General features: G+C 36.9%; 1 protein-coding gene across 2 annotated transcripts in view; it reads left to right on the top strand.

The window, feature by feature from the left end:
• Positions 1-22,347, top strand: part of LOC138717811 (autophagy protein 5) — a 79,000-nt gene extending 56,653 nt beyond the window's left edge. For both annotated transcript variants that reach the window (XM_069851670.1, XM_069851671.1), the window contains exon 8: positions 20,012-22,347. In XM_069851670.1, the coding sequence (XP_069707771.1) occupies positions 20,012-20,148 (137 nt within the window). In that variant the 3' untranslated portion in view covers positions 20,149-22,347. The remainder of the gene's footprint in view (positions 1-20,011) is intronic.
• Positions 22,348-25,613: the final 3,266 nt, after the last annotated feature.

The raw sequence follows: 25,613 nt of genomic DNA, 5'->3' as shown, positions 1-25,613 counted from the left end.
GGTGTGAAGAAAAGCAGTACTTTGAATTAGAATGAGCACTAAGAAGACAGTGTAATTCTCAAAACTTTTAGCAATTACATTAATTACCTTGACTGTAAAGGAGACACTGTTCCTCTAGAACACGAACAGCCACCTGTATTAGTAGCAAACATCTTTAAGAAGAATACAGTGTTAAGAGAACATTCAGAGGAGATGTGCTTTTCTTTTTACCCTACGGTACTCCTGCACTGTTGTATGGTACTTTCTTCCAGGAGACTAGATAAAAATTGATCTAATGTAATGCTCTCTAATCACACAATCATGGAATGGTTTTGGTTGGAAGGGACCTTAAAGATCAAGTTCCAATAACCCTGCTGTGGGCAGGGACACCTTCCACTAGATCTAGTTGCTTAAAACTTCATCCATCCTGGTCTTGAGCACCTCCAGGGATGGATGGAGCTCCCACAACTTCTCTGGGCAACCTGTCTAAGTAAGTATTTAGGCAGCAAATATGTTAAATCAGTTATTTTCTCACTAGCCAAGTAGTTTTTCTTTTTCCTTGGTGCTTATATTTAGTTGCTTCGCAGGCAGTGGTTATGGTTATGTGGCAATAGAAATAATAAGACCAAGTCATCACAGAAACTGCATCACCTTGCATTTAATACTGATGCATTTGATTTGCTTCATTTTTTTTTTCTGTTCTGATCCTCCTGTATTGACATGAAGTTTAGGAAGCTATGAAGTCCTATTTGTCATGTTTAATAAATATTAAAATTAATATTCTCAAACACAAACTAATCCAGTAATCACTTATTCTGTATTGCAGCCTACTGTAATCTCTCTTTAAGACATGTTACTACTTATCTTTTAGTTACTGCAATAATAAATTTTAATGTATCAGTTACACAGCAGCTGAAAAGTAAAAGATGGACATCTCTGTCTGAAATTTTACTATGGGTAAGCCTGTGTTGTGTATAATTACCCTTCTTTACTATATTTCTTTAACTATTCTTTACTTAAATTTGTCTAAAGGCTGCATACCATTAAGATCTAACTTGAGAGTACTGTGTTTGTGTCAATAATACTTATCTTGGTATTCATGGACTGCTATTCTGGACCTTCTAGAGTTACTGGCAATCCTTACTAAAAGGTGTGCAATTTCATTTGGAATGAAATTGGAAGTTGGAATTTGTAGGTGGAAGTGTTGATGTGCTGGAGGGTAGGGAGGCTCCAAAGGGATCTGAACAGGCTGGACCACTGGGCAGAGTCCAATGGCATGAGGTTTAACAAGGCCAAATGCCGGGTCCTGCACTTGGGGCACAACAACCCTGTGCAGTGCTAGAGACTAGGAGAAGTCTGTCTAGAAAGCTGCCTGGAGGAGAGGGACCTGGGGGTGTTGGTTGACAGCCGACTGAACATGAGCCAGCAGTGTGCCCAGGTGGCCAAGAAGGCCAATGGCATCTTGGCTTGGATCAGAAACGGCGTGACCAGCAGGTCCAGGGAGGTTATTCTCCCTCTGTACTCGGCACTGGTGAGACCGCTCCTTGAATCCTGTGTTCAGTTCTGGGCCCCTCACCACAAGAAGGATGTTGAGGCTCTGAAGTGAGTCCAGAGAAGAGCAACAAAGCTGGTGAGGGGGCTGGAGAACAGGCCTTATGAGGAGCGGCTGAGAGAGCTGGGGTTGTTTAGCCTGGAGAAGAGGAGGCTGAGGGGAGACCTCATTGCTCTCTATAGCTGCCTGAAAGGAAGTTGTGGAAAGGAGGGTGCTGGCCTCTTCTCCCAAGTGACGGGGGACAGAACGAGAGGGAATGGCCTCAAGCTCTGCCAGGGGAGGTTCACGCTTGACATCAGGAAAAAATTTTTAATGGTCATTGGGCACTGGCAGAGGCTGCCCAGGGAGGTGGTTGAGTCACCTTCCCTGGAGGTGTTTAAAAGACGGGTGGATGAGGTGCTAGGGGCATGGCTTAATGGTTGATAGGAATGATTGGATCCGATGGTCCTGGAAGTCTTTTCCAGTGTAGTGATTCTGTGATTTCAGTTTCTAGACTTTCAAAGTAAGACTTCGCAAGTTCTGCAATTTCAGTGTATTAAACTGTATTTAATTCTCAATTGTACTCATCTCCTGTTTGGAGCAGGATGCTTCATTTTATTTTACCTTTGTTTCTCCTTAGTTGGTCGTACTTAAAACTGAGGCAACCTGTTCTTTTGGATTTTGGACAATATTTAATAATTTCTGATTTTGATCCCAGCATCGTGGAAAAGCGGCACTTATTTTTCACCACTTTAACTTACACTGACTCATCTTGTTTTCTTTCATGTCAGTGGTTCTACAGCTCTTTCCTTTTTCCCTGTGTCGTATTCTTTCATTACCTCTATTCTAGTCATATGGAACTCTTACTAGCTTTTGTTACTCTTTTAATATCTGCTTTTGCATCTTTTAAAATGGCTCTTCTACTTCTTTGATGAAGTTCACCATAATTTCAATAAATATCTTTATGGTTTTTCAAACCTAACTTTTTTTCCTAATACAAATAGGTCTAGATCTTTTAGGGAAGTAGCCAGTCATTGTCACTTCTGCTTTAGTTCTTTCTTAGAATCAAAGAATCACTAGGTTGGAAAAGAACTCTTGGATCATCGAGTCCTGCCGTTCCTATCTGCCACTAAACCATGTCCCTGAGCACCGTGTCTACCCGTCTTTTAAACACCAGGGATGGTGACTCAACCACCTCCCTGGGCAGCCTGTTCCAGTACCTGGTGACCCCTTCTGTGAAAAAAATTTTTCCTAATGTCCAGAATTGCTTTCCATCCTTTTGTTCTATGGTGCTTCGTTATCTATACTTCCGCTTCATTTTCCTTGAGATTTCCAACATTGTTTTGTACCACTGAATACCTAGGGACACTTGTCTCTCCATCACTTTCTTCCATTTCCAAGTTTAGATCTCAGGGTTTTCAGGTGTTGTCCAAGAAGACTAATGTCCTGGTTATTGAGGTAATTCCAGAATAAAACTGTCCAGTGCTCCCCTTTTTGTTCACCATTTTACACTCCTAAAATTGTAAAAAAAAAAAAGCCTTTCCAGTCAAGTCCTGGTTTTATTTCTCATAGGCTGTGCATTCTGTAGTTTTGAATCTAAGCTCATAAAAGATGCCTTTTTTAATTTAATATGGAACAGCCATTCATGAGGACTCCAGGGCTAGAATCATATTATTCTGATTATTCATGCTATAGCTTGCAAATTCATTTTCTGATCTTTTTCCTGTGCTTGTGGATGCCACTTGCAGACAAAAGTTGATCCTTTAATTGGACTGTTCTTGTCTGGTAAAGTGGAATTGTCAGCAGTAGTTCCAGTCCCAGAAAATTAGGTGGTCTTTTAAATAACTTGAGAGTTATTACTATTTAGGAGAAGATTTAGTGTATTATGGAGGAACAGGCTAAGATTAGTCTTGATATTGCTTGTGGTCTCTTAGATTGCACAGTCATGCTTTACATGCAGGTAAGGAAGATAAGATGTTAGAGACCATGTTGTTGCCTGCAAATATAGCATAAGGTCACATATTTGATGTGGTAGAACATTTTACTTAAGCATGTTCTTCCCACAACTGCTTAATGACAAAATTATCTGTACCTGAAGGGAGATAGCACTGTGGCCCTACTGTCTAATAGCCTCTGTCTTACTGAGATCTGGTAGGTTATCTGGCTTACAGCAACCATGTCATTTATGACAGATTAATAAAATGGTTATCTATCTATCACCACTAGGGAGGTCTTCCTGCATTTCCCCACATTTTTATGCACCAGGTGCATAGGTGTTCTTCTTGCCAATTAGGGAACCTTTGTTTCCATAAGTAGTGATACCAGTTCTGAACTTCAGAGTTTATCAAATTTGAAAAAAAAAAAGCTAATAATTCACAGCAATTAAAAAAAATTGAGTAAACATTTGACGTTCATGTAAAAGAACATATTGATTTTGAGAACAGTTCACTTAGAAATAGTTATTCATCTTATTTGGAGAAGGGGATGAAAACAGTATGATCTTGCATAACTACAGAGCAACAACTGCGAGAGGAAACAGTGTTGAGTTCAACAGAATGCTTTGAAGAGGCAAAGGGTTAAAATGATAGAAAACAGAGTGGTTCTGGGGGAGGGAAAGACTACTTTCCTCTTCCACATCAGAAATTTAAGACATTGTGCATAAGGCAGAGATACAAATTGTAGACTGCAGAAGGAAACAGTTTTCTTCCACTGCTATCATGTCTAAACAATTCTGGATACAATTTTAATTTGTTAGTGTTGTTGAAGTCTTCACAAAACTTGTTTTGATTTTTGTCTCATGCTTCCTTGAAGACTCAAGTGGTAAACATTTGGACATAATGACGCAAACAGTAGGTTATCAATCAATCCCAGTTTTCACAGCATTGTTGTTCATTCAGAAAAGCTGTGTGAACTGACCTTTTTCTATAGCAGTGACATTAGTTCTTTCAAAAATAAAACCACCATCAAAAAGATTTCCAGGATTTTTCTCTTAAGACTTGCTGTACTGAACGATTTTCTGAAATTAGGGATCAGCTGTTTCCAATTAACTCTCAGCTTTTTTTAATGTATGCTGTATGAAAGACTACACATTAATTGTTTTTGTTCTCCCTCAGTTTTCTAAGCTTTGACTTCCAGTAAATTAGTCAAACAGAAAATTGAATTTAGATTACATTTGTCATGCAGGCTCCTAATTTCGGTGCAAGTGACAGATAGTGCAATGGAGGAAGTAAATGTATACAGCGTGAAGCCTTTGGAATGACATGAAATATAGCTGGGCTTGCTCAGACAGAGGTCAAAATTAGCTGGACCTTGGGTTTAATGTGGGAGCCTTTCCATCTTTGCCAAGCAAAGCAAACTTGGGAAGCTTTTGCTCCCCATGTATAGTTATTAGTTTGACTGCTCCTGCTCTTTGCAGGTTTGTCTCTGCTTTTCAGTGCTGTGGGGGCAGAGTGAGGAAATACTTTTCCAGGCCACCTAAATTTAGATATATAATTAGCTCTGGTCATTTTTAGGCAGTTTAATGGCTACATTTTCATCTGACATGGATATGACAGTATTGTGAAGGGTTAGTGGTCTCAGTAGTGTAGTGTGCTGGCATACTAAAAGATGATTAAAACCTCTCCAGTGATATGAATTCTAGTCCACTGTCTCCTCTACTGGGAGTCATCTTGCAGGTCCGAAGTGACCATCAGACCACTACCAAACCCATTCTACCCTCCTTGTATCTTTGACTCCGTGTTCAGAGGTGGTCATCACGTACATCTTCTTTCTGACGTGAGTCATTATTTGTGCCTGTTTTCTTTTCCTGACCAGACCATCTACTTAGATTATCCTTCTGCAACTGCTTTTCATCTGAGTTCTGACTTTTTTATTTTATTTTTTTTCACACCCACGCACCCCTACCTGCCCCAGTTGTTTATTGGTTTTTTTTAAGTTGAAATGGAAAACTTCTTTTTTTCTGTGTTAAACTTGCGTGTCTTTTGATTTAGGTGTCCCTTTTTGATCAAGAGGGGTGGAAGTCCAGAGATCAGCTTGACACTGTAGAATTAATAGTCACGACTACAGCATTAATTAATATAGATTTAATTTGTCATGACTACACAGAAAGGTGTAAATAATCTTGAGAGTTAATAGTGTGGTGGCTGTGCTGTTTATATGGCTTATTAGCCATCTTAATTTCTAAACAAACTCTTTCCATATCCAGAGATGGCTTCGATGCATGCAGAATGTTCTGGCTTGCTTGTTAAATTAATTGAGTGCATCCAGACAGGCAACAAAACTGGTGCGAGGCTGGAGGGAATGCCCTGTAAGGAGCTGCTGAGGACTTTGGGTTTATCTGGTTTGGAGGAAAAAAGGCTGAGGGGCAATCTCATGGTTCTCTACAGCTTCCTGAGGAGGGGAGGTGGAGAGGGAAGTACTGATCCCGACTTCTTGTGACAGGATTTGTGGGTATGGTTCAAAGCTGCACCAGGAGAGGTTCAGACTGGACATTAGGAAGCATTTCTCCACCAAAAAGGTGGTCAAAACACTGGAATAGGCTTCCCAGAGAGGTGTTTGATGCCCCAAGCCTGTCAATGTTTAAGAGGCATTTGGGCAATGCTCTTAACTTTAGGTCAGCCCTGAACTGTTCAAGCAATGGGACTAAGATGATCATTCTAGACCCCTCCCGACTGAAATATTCTAGTCTAGTCTTTCCTCTTCCATCCAGCAACTTTCCTAATATCACAAGAGTAATTTGCTTTTTCTTTGTGACTTAGAAGTGGTTTTTGGGCACGCACATTCAAAAGAGGAGAATGTAGGAAGAGGTACAGCAAATAGAGAAATAATCCTGTTTTTCAGACAAGCCTTTGGAAATTTGTTCAGCTAAATTTGTTCTGCTGGCCACCCAATAAGTTTTATTAGTATCAGACTCCAGCCTATTCTCTTTTAATTTGTCGGAAGGCAAATGACTTTATTCAGGCACAACAAAGTTTCAGTCTATGATTAGCAGTAGTAGTATGAAATAGAGAAAGTAAAATCCTTCACAGAACAAAGCAACTTTTTAGAAATTTAGCTTATTCTGTTTGGAAATCACAAGTCAGCACTTACAAAATTTTCTGCAGAAGAAAGGTGGCATTTTTCATCCTAGAGCAGTCTGCTTCATGGGCTGTGGTAGAGCTGCACTTCCTGGGAGCATAAGCATCCTATCCCCAAATCCCTGATGGAATGCTATGGATCTGTAAATCTAGGCAGTCAAAGATTCAAGAAAAGATTGTAGAAAATTAATAGAAATTGGGCAAGTTTCTGTCAGTAATCTGCTGTGCATGAGACTTTTAGGAAAACTGTTGTAATCTAAGAGTCTTGACAAAATATTTTGGTTGTGGTGAATTTTCAGTTTTAAAAGGAGTATTTTTTGTGTTTTATGGGGAGACCACAGGTGTTTCGTGCACTTTATTGCGGTGTGTTCCCACAGAATTTGTCACTTAGACAAAAGATGAGTGAAGAGAGACAAAAAAGGAAGGAGAAATTAGAGACACAGAGGGGTGATACGGCTTGCACCTGGTCACACTGAGGTCAGCAGCAGAGTTAAGAATTGGATTTTTTTGAATCCTTATCTAAATCAGTCTGTCTCATCCCAGGGAGATCACAGAGGTCACTCAGTATGACTGAGCCATCAAAAACTTCACAGGAAAAAAATCAAACCAAACTCTTCTTCTAGTTTCTCATATATCCTTGCTCATAGAAACAAGCATGTCAGCAACAACTAAAATACACAAAGTATACAGGCTTAAAGGGTTTTTACTGTTAGTTTCATAGAAAATGTGGGAGTGCTCCAAAATTCTTTTTTCAGTAGGGGTCATCATCCTGTTAATGTTCATATGCTGTATAATCACTGCTGCCTTTAGTGGTGTTACTAGTGCAAGTGTAACTGGAGAACTTAGTGGCTGTACCAAAGCTTTCGGGAGACAGCAGTAAACCTCTGTGAGGACTTGCAATGTGAAGTTCTCAACCAGGACACTGCAGTGCGCAACCAGATTTAAACATTGTGGTATTGGTGTTCTTATTTATACTAGGAAAGATAAGAGGGCCTTAACAGCTGTTGTTTGTGCTGTGTGACTGTTAGCAGTTATTGGCATAATTTTCGTCTAGGCCAATTAGTACTGTCCCAGAAAATTTGAGCAGTGTTCATGCATAAACAGTCTAGAGACCATTCTTAGTAAGCAATATGGAGGGGGAGATAATATAGCTGAATAGGCATGAGATGTTCTCTGGCACTTGCCCTGAAGTCTAGAGAGTGGGTTGTGGTTCAATTTTATGAGCTACATCTATACCTTTACATTAGGTGTACATGCTGTATCTTGGAGAGAGGGGGCTGATTAGAATCATTACCGTCTTCCTTGATTCTCTTTTGCAGTCTTGTTCTGTTCTGCCTTGATGTGTGTAAGTATAACCTGATTTTCCCAGGAGATTAACATCTTACAGGGCTAAAGAAGAGACTGTGGAAAACTAAAGGACCTAAAAAAAAATAATGAGAAACGTAGCAGCCTTACTAATTATGTAATACAGAGTGATCCACTAATAAACTCTATTTACTGTGTCCTCTCTCTCTCTTTTAGGATTCAGTAGCACCTGTTACTACTAGTTGGCCCCTTTTTAAGCACCTCATTTTAAAAAGAGATTTTGATAACTTCACATTCAACAGATAAATTCTACTTTCTATATTTTTTGGCACCTGTAGCAATTTGGAGAATATTTGTAAGAAAATAGTAGTAAAAACCTTTCCTTACATCAAAGCTGAAGTCTTATGCTTGGCATGTGCACAGAGGTGCTATAGCCATTGAAGATTTGAATGCTTCTTGTGCTCATTGCATAATTAGCTGCTGCATTGTACTGTTGTATTTACACTTTGGGAAATGTCACTAAATCCAGTATCTTAATGCAAACTGGTACTCGCTGGCAATTTAAGCAAAGCAGCCCTATGTGTGGATAAGATACATAGATGCCATTCTGCCATTCGTGATGTTGGAGATCAGTATCCTCAGATGGAAGGGTGATTGCAAAGCCAGCCCTCTTTAAAATCACAAACTAATGTGGCAAAATTAGCTGTAAGTTACTTCAGAGCTATGTACCTGCAATGTTCTGTCCACATAGCTCATGATTCATAGTGAGATTGCTAAGTAATTATTGATACTGACTTAGCAAATTCTGTTTGCAAATGCTGCATGTATGTGTTACAAGTTTTATGGATGTACTTTGCTGCTGTAAAGTGGAAAAATATTTTCTGAACTTTAAAGTAACAAATACTTAAGTTACTGTTAAAACTTTTTAAAAAATAAAGATTATACGGTAATCTGTCAGTTTTGAAGCTAACTGTCAGTATTTTGGAATGGAAAAATGAAAATGAGCATTTGATGAAAATTCACTTCCAACCTTAGCTCTGAGCAGGTAGCTGTTTGGGGTAGAGGTTTGTTTGTTTGTTTTAAAGATACTGTTCGGTGTAAAGAACCCTTCAGATGTTCCATTACTCCTTTATCCACCTTTTCCTGTATTTTTCAAGACTAAATTCCTTAATTTTAATGTGGTAGAGATGTCTAAATATTTTAATCTGCTAGCCGTTCAGAAGAACTTACAGTATGTGTACAGAAAAAGATATTTCATGTGCTCAAACTCTACTGTCTGCTCATTAAAGAATTTATTTTTCAATGAGTAAAGGCCCGGAAGAAGCTAATGTAAGTATTTTAGCAAGGGTTTGTATTTCTGTGATAAACAGCACTCCCCTTCTGTTTGTGATCACAGGATGAAAGCTCTCTAAGCTTGTATATGTACATTTTTACTGCTACATCATGTAGTGTGCTCTTAAGATTGAGATCTTATTCCCCAGGAAGCATTTCTGTCTAAGATTAATTAGCCTTTTAAAATCAGTGTTTGATGTATTCCTTTGGCTATATCCTGACTCACTTTAACCCTCTTTGACCTGACCTCACTGACTATTACCACCATGGCTGAAGCAGAAATCCTTCAGCTGGATGTATGCAGTACAGACTTCAGCCTGTGGTTTTTCACATTGATGGATTCAATTAGCAGTTTTTACCGATCAACTTAGCTGAGGTTGAATTATTTGTCAGACACGAAACAAAACTGTCCATACTTTAGAGTTAATTGAATAGCTCATCTCTGTTTTCATACATAGTTTGCTTGTGAAATTGTTTTCCTTTAAATTCCATAATAATGTTGCTGGAAGTAGCCTTTTTTAAAAAGGCAAACCCAGTTTGTTTTTCTCTAGTTAAATGGGAGGAGGTATTAAACATTAAATAGCAACCATTAAGCCTTTGATCTGTATGTATCACTTATCACTTTTCGGGCAAATGTCGTTAAACTGTAATTATGTCCAAATGTTCACTTTTTAATTTGATTTATTAAACTGGGCAGATAAACTAACATTGTCATCATGGCTTGATGAAAACAGGTAAAGGTGCTGTGTATCAACAATGTTTTTTGCAGCAGCATTAATCCTTTTTTGCTTTGCCTTCCTAGGAGTAGTTCATCATTTGGTTAGCTGAAAAGTTCATTAGGAAAGATGAACGGCCATTAGAATTTAAGAACATTTGCAGGCATGATGTGAATTATAGTAACTTGAAAATGAAGGAAAATAGAGGTTGAAAGTTCAAGAATGCCATTAAAAACGTTTACAAGTGTATGAATGTGCCTATGCATAGGGAATATATAATATGATTGTATAGAGAATTTGCTATTGTTTGGTGTAACAGTATTTTGAAAACAATGACATTGTAAAAGTTCTCACAAACTATTAGCAACAAAAGGTTTTTTACAGCAAATTGAATTGCATTCTGCCAGTCTTTATAAAGAAAAATCTTTATCAAATGTTACATTTTTTTTTCAGGAACCATATTGATAACCTTTAGCTCTCTAGCTATATACAGAGATAGCCTTAATTTGTGAAGGTCAGTTGTACACAGTGTAGAGGGAAGGGAAACCTCAAATCTAATTAAGGGCATGGTGAATGAAAGGGTTAACCTTGTAAGTCAAGACGCCTGCTGTTTAAAAAAGCTGTATAACTCCTAAAAGTGATTTAGCTCTCCCTCAACAATAGATAAAAAAAACATATCATGGATGAGTCGGGTTCAATTTGTCAGGTAGTCAAAGTGCTTATCTTTTAATGCACACCTTGCCTGTTCCTTGTATATATAAAAACATTGTGTGCTCTTATTACATGGAACAGCAGAATGATTTGCATTGAACTTTGCCACTTTATTCATATGCCTATAGCCAAACTTAAACGTATTGCAGAAATCTATTTTATAAGCTTCAGTTGCTAACTTCAGTCTTTCATAAACTAGCACAGGTTTATTGCAGGTTCAGGACTGAGGTTGAGTCACTGAAGCTAAGGAAGAAGGGGTCTAGTTCCTGGGAGTTTCGTCTTATAAAATCTTTGATTTTTTTTTTTTTTTCTGCCTAAAGCTAGATGTTTGATGGGAAATATCTCAGGCTCAGTCATTATAAGGTCTTCTAAAAACTTTTAACTAGTAAGAAGTTTAAGGAAAATATTTTAGGGTTCTGTCATAAATTAGTTTGGGGCTTACTACAACAACCCCTTTTAAAAGCTTCTATTAAATATACAAGAATAAAAATGAGAAAAAAAATCCCAACAAAATTTAGTTAAGTAAAGCTTTTATTTCCATCCTCTACCTGCTTTTCCATTGAGCTGCATGAACTCTTTTACAGAAGGAAAAATCTCCTTGCTTGTCTCAGATGGCATTATCGTCAGTGTAAACTGTTTCAGACTGCATGGAGAATTCTCAGACAACCTGGACTTACTGGTGTTTGAAGCCAAATTCACTTTCTCTGAAACCTTTTTCAACTGGGTAGAAGGAAATTTGTCATTTTGTTGACGTACTTTGTGGCTGCTATGAGATTAGAAGTGTAACCAAAGTTCTTATCAGCTGCTCCAAAGTGTAATAAACTCTTGCTTGTCTTGATTAGTTTAATCCACATTTTCTGTTGTGTTTCAGAAATGTGGTTATCTAACCTGAAGACGGACTTCAGGTAGAAGATGACAGAAAATAGCAAGAGAGGAAAAATTGCATGGAGAAGAAAATTATGAATAGGGATGATGCCAAGTATTTAATTTTATCTCAGTATTTAATGATACTTAATATAGATTATGATGTTGCATATTCACCTGCTTTCATTCTGGGGGTAGAGAAAGCTAGGATTGTGCTGGAATATAATCCAGGGAATCTAATAATACAAAGAAATGTGGTTAAGAAACTTTTCTTTTCCTTTAAATCACATATGTCTAAAATGAAGTAGGAGATGTCTATGCCATGAGAAGATCATGTAGAGATCAGCCAACTGGCCCATATCAAAGCCATGGAAAGAAATAGAGCAGTAATTAAAGCTAAATCAGTGTTACAATGGAGCAACGCTTTAGATATCTTGCCTATTGTTAGGCTTTTGTAGTCGAGTACTCTGCAAGGGCAGAGTTCACTGAGGTTGATACAGGTCTAGTTCTATCATAGAATTTTGGACATAGAAGCAGGAGTTCTTATGAAGGGCTCTGGTAAGGTCACGTCAAGGTGCTGTAAGGGTGAAATTGAGACACTTAGCCTGATTGACGAAACATTACAGGATGGAGAGAGACTGATGTTTTGAACTGTTTGTTTTGGAGAAGAATTTAAAAAATCAAAATAATGAGTTAGAAAAGCGAAGTTAAGCATTCTTGATGGGCCAGGCTCCCCAGAGAGATTGTGGTTGCCCCATCCCTGGAGGTGTTCAAAGCCAAGTTGGATGAGGCTTTGAGCAACTTGATCTAGTGGAAATTGCGCCTGCCTGTGGCAGGGGGCTTGAAACTAGATGACCTTTAAGGTCCAGGTCCCTTCCAACCCACGCCTATCTATGATTCCAAGTTATCTGTAATGTGTTATTCAGTAAACCTATTAAAAATTAGCGTTGTTTTTAAAGAAGATTTTTAAACTAAATGTGAAATCATGGATTTTATGTACTATCAGTTGTCTTTAAGGCTGGAAACTTGCCTTAGTTAAAAGCTCTCTGGAATATCTGTGCAGGATATCAAGATATCTGGGGGGGTATATCAAGAATATCCAAAGCTGAGAATATATTTAGGAAAACTGACCATCAGTCTGAGCAGTTGAACTCACATTACTATCAATGGTTAAAACGAGAGTTATTCTTTTGTTGCTGCCAGTTAACCAGATCTTCCATGATTGTTTGTTTATATATATATTTGGCAGCTGGATTATATCCAGGAACTGAAATTCTTATTGTCTAAACTACATCTTGTGTTTAGAGTAATGTTTATTCCAGATATGGAATCATTTTGAGGGAAAATTGTTCTGAATAATACATTGACCATATATTTCTGTGTGAGTTCTTCACCTGAAATCACTGTCAGTGGCCTTTCTTGAGGCTGCTTGGATATGTAGGTGGGGAGGAGAAGTCAGCCCTGTGCTTTTGTGTCACATATCAGCCTCTAGATTTTTGAGGTCAAAGGAACCTTTTGTTGTGGTTAGGCTATTTTAGACTCAACTCAGCTTTGCAGAATTTTTTGTGTGTTCTTGCTCAGTCAGAGGATACTGAACAGCATATCTTGCCAGTTGTGATCCTATGTGTCATCCATGTTTCTGTTTAAACTGATAATTATTCCAACTGAGGGAGAGAATAAGGATTTTGCTAGTTTATGTGTGATTAAAGTCAAAAGTATGCTAAAATTGCTATGGAAGGTGAATCACTTCTAGCAATGGAGCCTACTACTGTGATGAGCAGAGTCGTTTTTGCAGTGGGGTGGAATTCACAGAGAAGTAAGAAGAGCCTGGGGTGTGATGACTGGAATAAGCTAGCGTGAAGCTTCTGTAAACTTATACTAAGATTTTATTCCTTTTTAAAAAATTATAACTAACATCTCCACCCCAGCACAATAGAATGTGTAGTAACCTTAGACCTTGAAGCTATAATTTCTTAATATAAAATATTTTGTATCAGTAAAGAGAACTTAAATGTTCACTATCTGAAATATGTGTGCTGAGTTCACTCAAAGAGCAAGTGATCGTTTGGCCAAGATTTTACCAAGCTCAGCTTTTTTTGCATGCAAAGTCCTGTAAGTATTAAACACCTCTTAGTACTCAGCTTAATAGTTAGGATTTGTTTAAAATACAATTTTGTTTTTTCTATTTGAGACCTTCATATTGAGGTTGTCATTACTGTGGAATCTGAATATCTAATGATATTTCTGTACTTTGGTCACTATTACACATACATATGCCAGAAACTGTGGAAATGTTTCAGTTAGATTTGAGTTTATGGATGATAAAGCCTGAATGAATATGTTTTAACTTCCAATATTTTTTTTAAAAAAATACTTAAGCAAAATGTGAATATTTGATTTATGGATAGGTTGAATTCATTCTATAGCTAAATCTTTTCACTGACTAAAAAATACTTTTCCATAAATTAAAAAAAGTTATGCTATTTCCCTAAAGTAAATATTACCCAAGTGGTGTGAAAATGTTCATACCTGCCCCAAAGCTTAATTTTTTTTGAGTTTGTGGACATTTTATGACCACATTATTTTTTTAGCACATGCAATGAAAGTAATTGTGAAGTTTGTCTTGTGGTGAATGGCATTCAGATATTGTGAGTTTTGATATCGGACCTCAGAGCTATTTTTAGTTTTGGACAGGTTGCTGTTGAAGAGCTTGGTGGTATCAGTTGAAAGATCCGTATCTCAAATTGAACCATTACTGACAATACTGGAGATTTTGGGGTTTTAGATATGTTGCCTACTTAAAAGTGCAAGAAGTGGAGTACATTCATCAAGTGCTTGTTTATTTATTTCCTTCTACTGTTGCGGAAGTCACTGGAGTACTTGCAGACCATGCGGATTGTCTGGGGCTGTCTGTTCTCTGTATGACCTACAATATCTGACCTGAGGTGCTTAGAGAAGGGAAGGGTAACCGATGTCCAGTTCGTTCTTACCATTCATGGCTATAGGTTGAAACAGTCTTTGAATTTGCTTGTTAATATAGTGTAGTCTTTTGTAAACAATGCACATAGTTTCATATTCGATCCTCTGTGCTAGACCAGAAGTCTAATTTTCAGGAAGCAAATTTTCACCTTTTTGCTTGCCAGGGACTTGGTCCTACCCAGCCTTGTCTTTAGGCTTTCAAAATTGAGTCAGCAATATCTGTCAGTAATGAACTTAGTGGCAGCATCTACATGTGAAGCACATTACTGAAAGCTATGTATCTGTAAGCAATTCCCTAGAAGATCCTAAAGAGGTAGACGAAAAAATTCCTGATGAAGATGTTATTGCGCCTCTTTGGATTCAGAGATGTCTGACACACCAGCTGTGGAGCACATGCTGTCGAGGAGTGCTGTGGCTGCTTCAAGATACATGCACCTAAAAACCTCTTGTCCTGCCTGGTAATTTGAAGAGCAGGAGAGGTGGAAAGGAAAGCAGCCAAACCACAGCCACAAAAGAACTCTGGTCCTTGTAATGCTGACCCAAGATAAAATATGCAGTGAATATAACTGAATGTCTGTTATACATTTAGTATCATCTAATCCAGAACATGTGATGTATTTTGAGATAAGGAAGCAAATATTTGTGTCCCACTTCATAGCTGAAAAAGCTGGAAACTAGTTCTGTTACATTATTACCAGGCTGCTACTGCATGACACCTTCCTTGGTTATATTTACTACTTACACTTTTTTTAGTATCCTTGTCTAGTATAGTCCTTTGGCCTTGTATTGTGCAAGAAGTGCTTTCTTTGCTCCTAGTTTGGAGCAGAGGGTTCTGTTTCCCTTTTTATGATTTTAAAGCTGATTCTGTAAATGGTACAGCCCCTGTAAGGTAAGAAGCTGTGGATTCTGCCTTGTCCGTTTTATGAATCTAATTAAAGAACTGCAGGATTTCTGCCAAATCCTGAATATCTTGTATTGTCTATTAGTGAAAGAATTTAAGCCAGCTAAATTGCCCTGACAGGTGATTGCTAGAGGCTGCAAATAAGAACAGAGGTATTTCATCCCACTAAAGAATTTTAAGTGGCGCATCACAGATGTAAGTCTGACTAGAGAAGCTAATCTGGTGTAGGTGAAAGGGAGTATGTAGCTGCAACACTGGTGAGCATTGTGGTGCTAATCTGAGTGGAAAATGGCTGAAACATGTACCTTTGCCAGAAGTAGTCCCTTCTGACTTTTCTGTTCATAGGCACTTGAATATATCTAAAAATAGTCTTTTATTTTCCCTCCATCTTTAACCATTCCTTTTTAAATAAAAAATATAATTCAGTAAAAAACTTTATTTAGATGGCATTGGGGTTATGTGTTACAATCTGAACTGATGTTGAATATGCTAATTAAATTCTTTTGTCTCCTAATTTTGAGTGGTTTACTTTGCAAGAAATAACTTACATAGCTAAAGGAAATAGAAAAACTTACCATGTGCTACCATGGCATTTGACATTGCATGTCTTCCTGCCTTCTCTGAAAACTGTAGATTTTCTCCTCTTTGTTCTTTCTCTATTTCTCACCAATTATTGAACGTGGAGGGTTTTTAGAGGAAACTTGGGGTTAGCAACAGCAAATATTGTAGTGGTTAGAGCATTCCCCTTAAAGAAGGGAGAGCAGACTCAAGCTTCCTCAGGCTGAGGAGGGCTTTGAGCCAGTGTCAAGGACTCCAAGATGCAGAAGCCACTCTCTCTTGCTTCCTTCCAGCAGATTCCTGTCTGCACAAGAGTCCTTTGCCAGTACTTTCTCTGGCTGCATCAGGGTGGCTTCCTAATCAGGAACACTGAGGAACCTTCTAGATGACAGAGAAGTAGACCTCTTCTTAAACCCTTCATTTACAGAGAAATAGACAGCTTTGATTTTCTATAGAGTACGAAGAATGCTGACTTGACACGATATGGTTTATATATGTTCAAATTAAGTGATCTGAAATGTCTCAAAAATGTCTTAGTACACAACATGTAAGCAGAGTTACCTGCCCTCTGAAGACGGAATATTGTTAAAGTTTACCAGAAAGCTTTATAATCTGTGCTTATCACTTGCCACTAGTGACTTTTGGTGACTAAAGTGCCTTCTGTACTCATGGATTTCCACAAGGAAGGCAAAGAATAATAATTTAGTCCTGGAACAGCCACTCTGATAGGAGATGACAATTAGTCTTGAGACTTCTTTTTGGAAATGCCAAATGTGTGTCTATTATGTGTGCATCAATTAAGTAATTTAAAAATACTCTGATTTTAATTAAATAGTTGCCATGTGCACAGAAAACATACTTATGAAACATATATTGCTATGCTTTTATTTTTCAGATATTTCCACTTTATCTTCTTACTGAGAATACTTTCTAACAAAATAAAAGAAAGCATCTTTAGATTGTTACGTCTAAAATGTAACTCAGTTCTATTGTGATTTTAAAATGAAAAAAAGAAGTCAATGAGATGACTGGAAAACTATACTTCCTGGTTTTGAGGAAGTTCTGGTGTTTTACTACATTACTCAGTAGTGTAAAATTTTTTTTGACAGTAATGATATTATCAGGTCTGGACCCCGCGCACTATAGATGAGCAGAGTTACTTGCCCTAATTTTTATAGGCCTATCCCAGTGAAATGGAATTAGTCTTCTTTGTAATTAAGTAATTTAAATCTTACACCACTCATTTAAATATGTTATGTTTAGCAGCTTGTACACTTTATTTATAGAGGCATTTTGTCAGTCTAAAAAGACTTCTTGCTGTCATAGAATGTGGGATGGGAAAGCAGAGGACAATGCTTGCTCTATCAAAATGCGATACAAAATAAGCTACAACTCTTAAGACTTCTAATCAGTAATGGAAGGAAAAATATTGTGTAAAATCTATTATACCTATAAGCAAGGTGTCTGAAGCTTTTATGATAGCTAGTAAATCATTCAGAACCCAGATCATAGTGCTAATGGAGTATACAGATTAGACAGGTTTTGAGAAAACAAAAGTATTTTCAAGTAATTTGCTGTTGACAACTTTTGGCTGCGTAAGGCGGAGGAACCATCTATTTGAGAGAAACTTTCTGTGATTCAAAATGGGGAAGTTACTGAAAACATTAAAGTTGAGAAAAGTTTTGGTACTTGTGACTTAAGTGAGAGTTTATGGTCCCTAATAACAAAAGGAGGAAAGAATGCTAAAGGAAAAACAATAGATTTCGTGAAAGAAGGCTACAGTAAATACAGAATTGGTAGATAAGATGTCTTTAGTCAAGCCTCAAGGGGAAAACGAATTAAGGAGAAGTGGTGCTTTGTCAGAGGTAATACTAAAGCACAAACAATGCTAATGCAAAGAATTAGTCTTTAATTAAACTGTAAATTCTTCATTTACCTCTAAGACTTTCTCAGTTTGAGGAACAGAATAAAAGATTTGTATGAGAAAGAGACAGTGTTGGGTAGGAAGGAGGGAGTGGGGACACCCAGATTAACTGAATTTCATTTTTAAGCAAGAGGTTTCAAATTAATACACACATGTGTACATCCAAAAATGTTCTGTCACGGACTAAAAGAGCCAAACAACAACGTTTATAATTTATAAGCCTTTCTTCCAGTGACAAGAAAATGATACTGATGTTCTAAAGCTTTTAATCTATTGTTTGTGCAAGTTCTTGCTTGGAAGAGCCAACTATGTATAGGTGGCTAGCACAGTACTAATGCTAAAACGGCATTCTGCCATCTGTCTGTATAAACAAATTAGTTACTGAAAAGTAAATAATACTGTGAAATGTAAAGGAAGTCAGTGACTCTGTGGCTAATTTATGGAATACTGTAGATTAGACTTTAATTAGAAAGTGTTAGATACATAAAATTGGGTGTTACTTTCATATTCAAAATACTTAGAAATTCCCTAACTTCTCAGTGATAAAAGAAATTAGTTTCTGAGATCTTTTCTATTGCAGTTTGTACTCTTCATAATCTGACTGGTAATGTTTCAGGCCATTAAACATCTGCTTTGGTTGAAAATACCTGAAGTTTCCTTTTAAATAATGTGTTGTGTTCTTCTGACCTGTCTGCAATAAAACCAGAAAGCAGTAATTGTTTATGGTTAATTTAGGGTGATAATGTGTATACTGTACCATTTAGAGAATCAAGCTTTATATATTTAATCAAGAATTTGTACAGTATGTTGTACTATATGTAGGTAACATGTAACGTATGATGCTGTATTTTAGCATACGTAAATTTCTGCTTCTGGAAAACTTATTACTATAGCATAAAGTAAACTGTGTATTCAGGGATGATTCTTCCTATTCTAATTTAGCCTGTGCTGGCATAGATACCTGATAACACAGACTTCTTCAGGCAGTTGTCAAATCATTTTGGTTACCAAACAAATCAGATTTTATCTATGTTATAAAATAGGAATTATGCTACAACTAGGGGAGCTGAATGAAAGAGCCAATAATGGTACCTTCACTTCCAAATTCTGCTTTCTTCCATGCAACTTTTGGGGAGCAAGGTGATTTGTTATGTAACATAGACAGCTGAGAGGGGCATAAAATGCCAGTTGGAGAAGGCAGTGGTATTTTTCAGCACTGAATGTGGATTTCACTGTGGTAGGTCCATGTGAGAATGCCGGAGTATAGTATAAAAACAGTAAAAGGTCACTGCCTACTTTTTTTTCTCTTAACCATTATTTGGAGCATAGTTCAGATGCTCTTCTCATCTTAAGGCTCTGAAATAAATTTTCATTTTTGGTTTTTTTTAGTTCATTTCATGACAGTTATGTCAGTTGGTTTAGCTGGTTCTCATCATTTGAGCCAAAGGATCAAAGTACTTGCATCCTCCGGGACAAGTATAAATAAAAAGAATTGAAATATTCTTAGAAAATATTCTTGTCATACTGGGAATCATTTGCTTACTTAGCTTTTACAAGAGATGCAACTAAGTGAGAAAAAGTTGGTGCCAGTTCGGCCTTCTGTTGCTAGAGACTTAAGTAAATTATTCTTAGCAAAACAAAATTACTTCAGGAATATTACACATATTACATGCGAGACGTGTTATACATAGTCCAGCTCTTTCAGGAGGTCGCAGTATTAAGAATACAACTTCACTAATATGTTTTAGGGAGCTTGACATCTTAAGCATGATCTGTAAAATGTAAAATTCATATGGCTTATAGCCAGGTGAGATGGAGATGCCTTAACCGTGTTGACATCAAGCTGCGATCACTATAGGAAAGAAAAGTTGTAACTAATAAAGAAAAGTGACACTTCCGTGAAGTTTCATTTTAACCAAACCTTTTTTTCTTGGAATTAATTTTAATTCAAAGTTTCTAGTTTAGATGATAGAAATCTTAGGTTTCTCCATACCGATATTTCCTGCTTTTCATTCTGTTAAACGTTAAACTCTGTAACTCCAATTAAAGCCACCATAAATTAAGTATAAGTAAATGTTTAATCTTCCTGTGAACTTTGAATGATGTACTAGTGGTTTCTCTTTTTCTTTGAATTAGATGGAGAGCAGAAGACTCAAGTGATGATTCATGGAATTGAGCCAATGCTGGAAACGCCCATACAGTGGCTAAGTGAACATATGAGCTATCCAGATAATTTTCTCCACATTAGTATCATTCCCCGACCTACTGATTGAAACTCAGCTATATTGGTATGAAGATCGTTCTCAAGCTGGAATTGTGAGGGCATGTCGACTTCTTTCTTCTGTCAGTCTCAACAGAGGCAGCCTGACCAGAAAAAACACCAACAAAAACCGAAACAAACCAAGAAGTCCTCACTGCTGCAAGCCAAACAGGAAGAGAGATCCTATGATCAGATAAGGGCAATAGGGCTGATCTTATTTTGCATCACCGCTGCTTTTCTTCACCGCTGTAATTAAATCAGTTGTGATATGAAAGAATTTACAGGACCTCTACAAGTCTGCTGTTTTCTTGTAAAATATAATGAAGCCGAAACTGTCAGCTGAAGAGCAAATGGAAATATGCCACCTGATTGTATTTCTGATTAACAAATAAACAGGGCTGTTTCCTAAAGCGGTTTTATTTCAACTTTAAGAGTGGAAATGTCGGTTTAATTTTCTAGAAAGTAAGACACTGAGAGATTCAGTTACCAATAGCTTTTTGTAAAAGATCAAATTACTGTAAACTCATCTTTCCTTAATGAGAAGTTCATGTTTACAGTATGTGTATTGGTATGCAAATGATCTTTTAACTTTGATAACAAGCAGTGAGAGATTTTAAAGTAAACCCGTGAGCATGTTTTGTCATTTAAAAACATGCACAGCTTAATAATTTACAAATACTTTTGATTTGTATGCTGTCACTGAATACTCCAATATGTTTATTATTCAAACCAGTTTTCACAGACTAGCAATGATGTAGGATAATTTGTCTCAGGATTTGTCTTGGGATTTCTTTGTGCTCATCTGATTTTTTTTTTTCTGTAAGAATATTTTCTTAATTTAGTTTGAAAAGTTAAAAAGAAAAAAGTAAACGGATGTTGCAAACAATTGTATCCTGCTGTTTATTCCCATAGACTAGAAAACAGTTAAATCATAGAATGGTGAACAGATGTATTGCTTTTTAATAATTTTGAATTTTGGAACGCTGAAACATTTCCAAGCTAATACTTCCTTACATCTGCATTTAGTTTTTTACTGTGGTCCCTGAGCAATCAGTCTGAAATTTGGAAGCTTCTAATCTCATTGCACAGATTTATCCTTAGTTTAGAAGATGTATTTTTAGGTTATTGGATGACTTTGGTTTTTAAATGTTTGTTACCATTGCAGCTACTACTAGGACTCTACCATTTTTTTGTGTTACGCTGAATTCATCAAACTGTGTGCTCTATTGCTTTGTCTGCAGTTTGTGGCTGTTTGTGGCACAAGACTATCTTAATAGTAGACATATTATCAAATATGTCAAAGATTATCAAATATAAAGCAAGCATGGCATTTTTATTTCAAAAATAGTAGCTGTTGAAGTTCCTGCTCAAAGTCTTGGCTTGCAAATGTCCCCAGAACTCCCAGTGCTGTTCCCATTCTGCTTTGTTTTCATGCTCTCTCTATGGTAGGATACTTACCTGTATCTGAAAAAGAAGAAAATGAAAATCAATCAAACAAACAAAAAGCCTCTTCAGGAAGCCAGAGAGGAATGATCTCCTTGGGTGGGGATAGAATTAAGGCTAAATAAAAAAGGCCTAAGGGCAGAAAAAGTCAGTAGCCAAGTTAGATAGTGTTTTAAATGTAAATGAGGGAATGGAAAGGAAAAGGTGACAGTGAAATAAATCTTTGCTCTATTCTGCAGGTCATGAAGAATTTTTGAAACAAACCAAACCATACTGATCTGTGTTTGTGCAGAACTGAAACAGAGTTTTCTTAGAGTGGGATGATTTGAGTGAATTATTATAATTTCCTGTTCTGTTTGGAATTTTTGTTATAACATTGGATTGGCATTTATTAACTTTCTTAGGCAGACACATCTAAATATTCTGGAGAATTTTAAAGTTCTGCCAATGGATAAAGCAAATATTTTGTAGAGTCTTCACATTAAAAAAAAAATCTTTTGTAGTTTTCCCTTTAGTCAGGTTAAGAGGTGGTACATTTAAAAAACTATAAAGATTGTTTCCTTTGTTTTAAGGTAAGCTGGGGTAAGTACTAGCTATTTTACTATATTCTACACCAGCATTTTAAGTATACAGCTCTCTTCTCATGGCCTATATTTGCTAGTAAATCCAACTTCTAAGGCCTAGCATGGAGCAAAGAAATAGCTTGGCTTTGAAACATACTCTTTCCTCTTATTTTAATTATTTAAACTTTATTAAAAAATAAAACAAAGTTGGAGTCTGTCTTTTATTTCCAGGTAAATAAGGATCATTGTCATGGAGTGATAAAAACATTTCATTAATACTTAATAAGTAGGATCTTCTTAAAGAAGAACTGGTTTGGTGATGTATCTAAGCAAAAGCACAGCATTACAAAAATCAAGTGGTGTCTCTACCTGATTTAAATCACATTTTTGTAGTTTCTTTTACTTACTGTGTGAATAACAATAGCAATAGAAGGTGCATTGTGGTTTTAATTAAATACTTTTCTTCACTTTGAAATGCTGTAACTTCTGGAAAAAAACAGATTTGGCATAAGTTGGTCAGGATGTAACACAGTGCTCACTAAATTAATTTCAGTACTATGGAAAAGTGCCAAATACACACACACACACACACACACTCCTCTACATTTAGAATTTAAGTGTATCTGGTCAGCAAGTTAACTCATAGTTTATGAAAGAGCAAAATGCAGAACTTGTTGCTGTCATCAGTGTATTTCGTGTTGTTTGGCCGTGGCTACCTCCATTCTTTGAGTGTTCTGTGGAGGAAGTTAATTTTCCAATGATTTCTGTGATAACACTGGCTGTCAGTCAGCACACAAGTTGATGCCCTTTCATTAAGAGCTAGAAATTGGATATTTTAGTTTTAATTTAAATTTCCATTAACTCTTCAGCAAACAAACAACAGCAAAAAATAAAAGGAGCGTGCTCAATAAAATACATTTGTACTAATAAAAACTTGGATGATATTGTCAGTAGTGGGAAGAATGTGAACTTAGCATCTGATGGGCTGCTAACCCTGAATAATGGAGAATGGGTAAAGATGTTGAACTGAACACAGAGAGTGGGCATTGGCACTAAGGAGGGTTTCTGCTGGTACATGTAGAGCTCGTATAATAGTGTGTAATGTGTTATGTTCCTAAAACCCACGTAATCCTGGGCTCTCATTAGGTACATGATATTAAGGAAAGAGGGGGAATTGTTAGCTTGCGGGGACAGTGTTTCTCACATGGAGTATTGAGGGGGTGGGTTTTCACAACTCTGTTCAGAAAGGAGAGAGTTGGGGCTGTGCTGCAGATGCTGGTGGGTAGGTGTATTGGCGCAATTGGGAAATCCTGCAGGAATTTGATGAAATATTATATCTTAAAGACTTATCAGGCACAGAAACATGGTATGATCTAGCCATTAATAAATGTATGGAAAGGACAACTATTGAACTGTTTCAAATTACTTCACTAAGTTTTAGGAGAAAGCCGATGTGAAAGTAAAGTTATGAAGATGGTAACTGCTGCTTGCCTATGATAGCAAGTCAGTAGCTAGGTGTGTCCTTTCAGTTCTGGATTCTTGTGTGGTTTGCATCAACAGCCAGATACCTATTGGCTCCTGAAGAATCTTATCATCTATTCCAGTATTATTTATATCCTGCCTAATAACTACATCCTCTTTTTCTAAAGAAAAAATAGAATTCCTTCTATAGCGAATGATATCTGAGTGACATCTTGTTTATAGCACTCAAGATAGCTGGTGTTTTTTCAGTTTTGATGTTTAGGAAAGTCTGCATCTTTGCCGTAATAGTAGACATATCAGCACACTCTTAGAAGACTTTAGGGCTAAAAAAATGACTATTCCTTTCAGAGAGTGTTTTAAGCAACTTTCACAGCTTGCCAGCGCTAATTTACCAAATCAAGGAACCGGACAAGAGGAGGATAGATTATCCCTTTTGTAGGTACTTTCCAAAATAAACATTTTTCATGTAACGCATTTAAAATCTCCAAGGAAACTAGATGTTAGTTTGCTTGCAAATTTAGCAGTAGCTGACAGAACATATTTATTTGTATGTTACCACGTGTACAGATTAAAACTGGCTACATACTTGCATAAGTCTAATATTAATATTGATTATTATCAAATTATGCCAGAAAAAGAACTTCATTAGTGATCATGAGGTCTCCCATGGGTACTGTTGTTCTGGTGCTGTAAAAAGGTGAAATGTGGAGATTGAATGGATCTCTAGCAAGTACTACCGCTTTTTCAAACTTCAGCCTTCCAGCAAAAATAATATTACTCTGTCTTTACTGAGGAAATAATGTTGTTCTCTTGACGTGCCAAAAGTGTACTTCTGGGACAATATTTCCCCCCAGAAAAACGATTTTTTATTCAAAATGTGTGGTTCTATCAGGATAACAAGGCTTTTGGAAAGTGATTTTAGCCATTGAAAGAGATTCCTGAAGTGATTTTCTCCTTTCTGTAGGTTGAGAAAGGTTATGCACGTAGGTTCTTAGAATATCATGTTACATATAGAATGGATTTCTGAATTAAAGCAGGTAGGTGTCTCTTCTGAATTAAAACTTCTGGTTTTGAGACGGGGATGGTGACATTTCAAAATGTCACGCTAAACCTGAGTAATATCTCTTGAGAGAGTCAAAAAGATGTGAAGTTTCAAATGTTCAGAAGTAGATTGCAGATTTCTGTACTTTCAAGTCATGATATCAAATTAGCTTATGGAAGAAGAGTTAAAAATGAGATGTTTTCTTTCCGCCCTTGCCTTTCATGTCTGTGCAATTCAAGTAATTAAATTGTTTTAACTATAAAGTGAAACACTAGTTTCTCTAAACAATAGATTAAAGAACACCACAGAATACAAAACTTCTTTCAAATACAGCTATGCAAACACGTACATGAAGAGGAGTTTTGGGTAGTTCAGGTTTTTATGTGTATAACTACCAATTATAGGAAGTTTAAAGATATGAATTTCCATGCAATTTTAATAGTATTTGTAAGGACAAAGAAAACACAGGGTAGAACGAGAGGCAGACAAGATACCATAGTAGGGCTGGAGGTTGGATGATCTTGACTTTACTGCACTTGAAACTGCCAGAATGTGTCATATTTTAAAATAGCGCTTTCCACTGAAGTATTAATCCTTGCCTCACTTCACTAATGTAGGTCAACGGATACAATAAAATTTATATGTTGTGGGAACAAATTTGCAGTAGTCATTGAGTAGCGTACAGAGGAAAGGGTAAAGCTGATGTGATATCCTTTGTATCTGCCAGGATTTGGAGGATGGCTTCTTAGACTGTCTCAGATATGTCTCGCAAGTTCACACGCATGTCTTAAAAGCTGCTAGAAGTTAGGTCCTCTTTCAAAGAAAACCTGGCTGTGGTGGTGGTGAAAAAAAAAAAAATCAATAATGTTCACTAAACCTCTCCCTTCATGGGGTGCCTTGCAGTGAAAGGCATGTGGAAAGAGTGCACGTGCAAAAGCTGGTAATGCC

Source organism: Phaenicophaeus curvirostris, chromosome 2 (assembly GCF_032191515.1).
Source record: "Phaenicophaeus curvirostris isolate KB17595 chromosome 2, BPBGC_Pcur_1.0, whole genome shotgun sequence".
NCBI lineage: Eukaryota > Metazoa > Chordata > Aves > Cuculiformes > Cuculidae > Phaenicophaeus > Phaenicophaeus curvirostris.
The sequence above is the reverse complement of the archived record's forward strand: the minus strand, read 5'-3'. Positions and strand labels throughout refer to the sequence as shown.